Source organism: Pleurodeles waltl, chromosome 8 (genome assembly GCF_031143425.1).
Source record: "Pleurodeles waltl isolate 20211129_DDA chromosome 8, aPleWal1.hap1.20221129, whole genome shotgun sequence".
In the NCBI taxonomy this organism is placed as follows: domain Eukaryota; kingdom Metazoa; phylum Chordata; class Amphibia; order Caudata; family Salamandridae; genus Pleurodeles; species Pleurodeles waltl.
In genome coordinates this window covers 57,542,096-57,545,033 of record NC_090447.1, presented here as the reverse complement: position 1 = coordinate 57,545,033, position 2,938 = coordinate 57,542,096, and the positions used below count along the sequence as shown (strand labels likewise).

The 2,938-nt window shown below is 38.4% G+C and overlaps 1 protein-coding gene across 1 annotated transcript; it reads right to left on the bottom strand.

The window, feature by feature from the left end:
• Window positions 1-698: 698 nt before the first annotated feature.
• On the bottom strand, window positions 699-1,682 carry LOC138249409 (olfactory receptor 52E4-like). The gene has a single exon (XM_069203371.1). The coding sequence runs from the start codon at window positions 1,680-1,682 to the stop codon at window positions 699-701; it is 984 nt and encodes a 327-aa protein (XP_069059472.1).
• Between the last annotated feature and the right edge of the window lie 1,256 nt (window positions 1,683-2,938).

Sequence of the window (2,938 nt, the reverse complement as noted above, 5' to 3'; positions counted from 1 at the left end):
AGAGTTCTGATAGGAGCACATATATTTCACGTCATTGAAGTGTTGAGAAGAACATGAATCAGTCAGTTCTGGACTGTTTGATAATGTGTCCACACCAAAAAAAGTAAATCACTTCACATCTAAAAGCGAATTCCTTTTCACTATAGCAAACGCTAAACAACGATTGATTGATGCCTTGATTGTATTGCATATTGCAGATATGCAATGACAAATGAACAAGACTATACACTACATATCCCAAAAATATGTTTCTCAAACATCAGATTATGTGTAGGTGAACATACTAGCAAGCTTTTACAGGCATGTTGGATGGTGTGCCTATGATTCTTGACTTCTAATCTGTTATCGTATTTGCCTTCTGCATCTTATTCATGGTAATATCAAGCCATCTACTTGATATGTCCATAAGTGGACTGATATTTATTGACTCAACACAAACACTTTTTTCATGTTACAAAGCATTTAACACGGACATGTTTTAATGTAGGGCCATTCTGTGTGCCTCTTCATAAAGTGGATTAATCACCAGTTCTCAAAGGTGAGGCTATTATGGTTCTAGATGAGAAATGAATTCAAATGTATGTGCAGAACATGTGTTTAACCTTTATATAAATTAATGCGAGAAATTACAATATTTACACAATCATCTTTGTTGCCAATGTGTTTGTTATATGTATTCTTTATTGATGGATTGTATGTCAATTATCTTCAGTTTTGTTTTTTTCATACAAAATCTTCACCACCCGCTGACGAATCTTCTTTGTTCTGACCCCATAAATAATAGGATTCAATGTTGGTGGCACCAAGAGGTAGATATTGGCGACTGTGATGTGAATCTCTGGAGATACATTGTGACCAAACCGGTGTGTCAAAAATGTGAAAACTGCAGTTGTGTAAAATACTAAAATGACACAGATGTGTGAACCACAGGTGCTAAATGCCTTTCGGCTTGCTTCTTTCGAAGGCAGGCTCTGCACTGACCGTAGGATAAAAATGTATGACAGGACAGTTGACAGTAAATCAAAAGCTCCTATCAGTGAAGCCACTGAGAGACTGTATGCTTTGCTTGTGTATGTGTCTGCACAAGCTAACTTTGTGATGGCCATGAATTCACAATAAGTATGGGGAACTACATTGGTATGACAGTAGGGCAAGCTTTTCAGGAGGAATGCATGTGGGGAGAAAAAAATTATCCCTCTGAACACTACCACAATACCAATTTTGCCTATTGTTGGATTGGTGAGGATCGCTGAGTGCCTGAGAGGATTGCAGATGGCCACATAACGATCAAATGCCATGGCCAAGAAGAAACCAGATTCCATAGCTGTGAAGGAGTGGATAAAGAACATCTGGACCAGGCAGGAAGTAAAGCTGATGTCTCCAGAATTGAACCAGAAGATACTCAGCATTTTAGGTAGTGCAGAGGTAGAAAGAATCAGGTCAGTGATTGAAAGCATGGACAGAAAGAAAAACATAGGCTCGTGAAGGCTGCGTTCGACCTTTATGATGCAGAGAATAGTGCAGTTTCCGAATAGCGCCAAAATATACATAGAGCAGAAGGGAATGGAGATCCAACACTGGACAGGTTCGAGTCCTGGAATGCCAGTGAGGATAAATGAGGAGGGATGAGCGTTAGTGGTGTTCAAGGATGATATCTGTGGAACATCTTGGCTTTTTCCCATCAGCATTTGCTCCCTACAAAGAAACTAAGGAATTAAAACAAGCTGACATTCATCAAGTTAAAGAGCTTACAGATTGATAAGTGTGTATTTCTCTTGTGATTCTCTCATCCAGTATACACTTTCTAAGGCATACTCTTAGATGTTAACAGCATGCATCATGATAATAGTGGCTAAAAATATTATCTAACTTAAATTGTGTGAAAAAATATTCTGAGAGCAAGAACATCGTGGGGCAGAATCTTTCAGGTAAGTATTTTGGGTTACATGTACGAAGATCCAGTTTTGCGACTCGAAAATTGCGAGTCTTAGTGACTCGTAATTTGTGACTTGCAAAACCGGATGTACAACAGTGTCAATGACACTGTCAGTGATTCGCAATGGGGTTGCAAGTGCCCTACCTCCTGAATATTCATGAGGTAGGTCGCAATTTGCGACCCCATTGGGAATGGCGGCACTCACAGGGATGGTGGCCTGCTGGTGTAAGCAGACCATGTCTGTGACTGCTTTTAAATAAAGCAGTATTTTTTTAAATGCAGCCTGTTTTCCTTAAAGAAAAACAGAATGCATTTCGAAAAAAAAAAAAAAAGAAAAGTTTTCTTTTCATTTTTTTAGAGCAAGCAGTGGTCCGTGGGACCACTGCCTGCTCTGAAAAAATGTTTTCCCATGCATTCACAAATGGGTTAGCACCGATTAGAAATTGGTGCTAACTGTGATTGTTTTGCGACTGCATTCACGGTCACAAAACAATCATACATACCATTTAGATTCGGTATTAGGAAGGGACGCCCTTGACACGCCCCTTCCTAATACCCGATCGCAAAACCCAAACTGCGATTCGGTAACGCGTTACTGAATCGCAGTTTGGACATCCCAAAAAACATTTTTCTAGTTGCAAAGGGGCCAATTCTGCGGCCCCTTTGCGACTAGAAAAATGCTTCCTACATCTGGCCCTTTGTAATTTTCATTGCTTATTCTCCTGTTTTTCAAATCTATTTGGAAATTACATCAATTTGAATTTTTTAATGTTTTATGAAGTTGGGTGTCACTATAATAATAAACTATTGCTAGTTGTTTGATATTTTTAAAATTATTTTTTTGTTAATGTGTTGCTTTTCAGTTTATTGAAATTGTTTGTACATTGGCATATTATTGGGTTTGTGGCGGAATAGAGTGAAACATTATTTTAATATATTTTATTCAATTGTGCTTTTAAAACCAGTGTTTTTTAACCCTTTGACTTCTGCGGACCTCCAGTT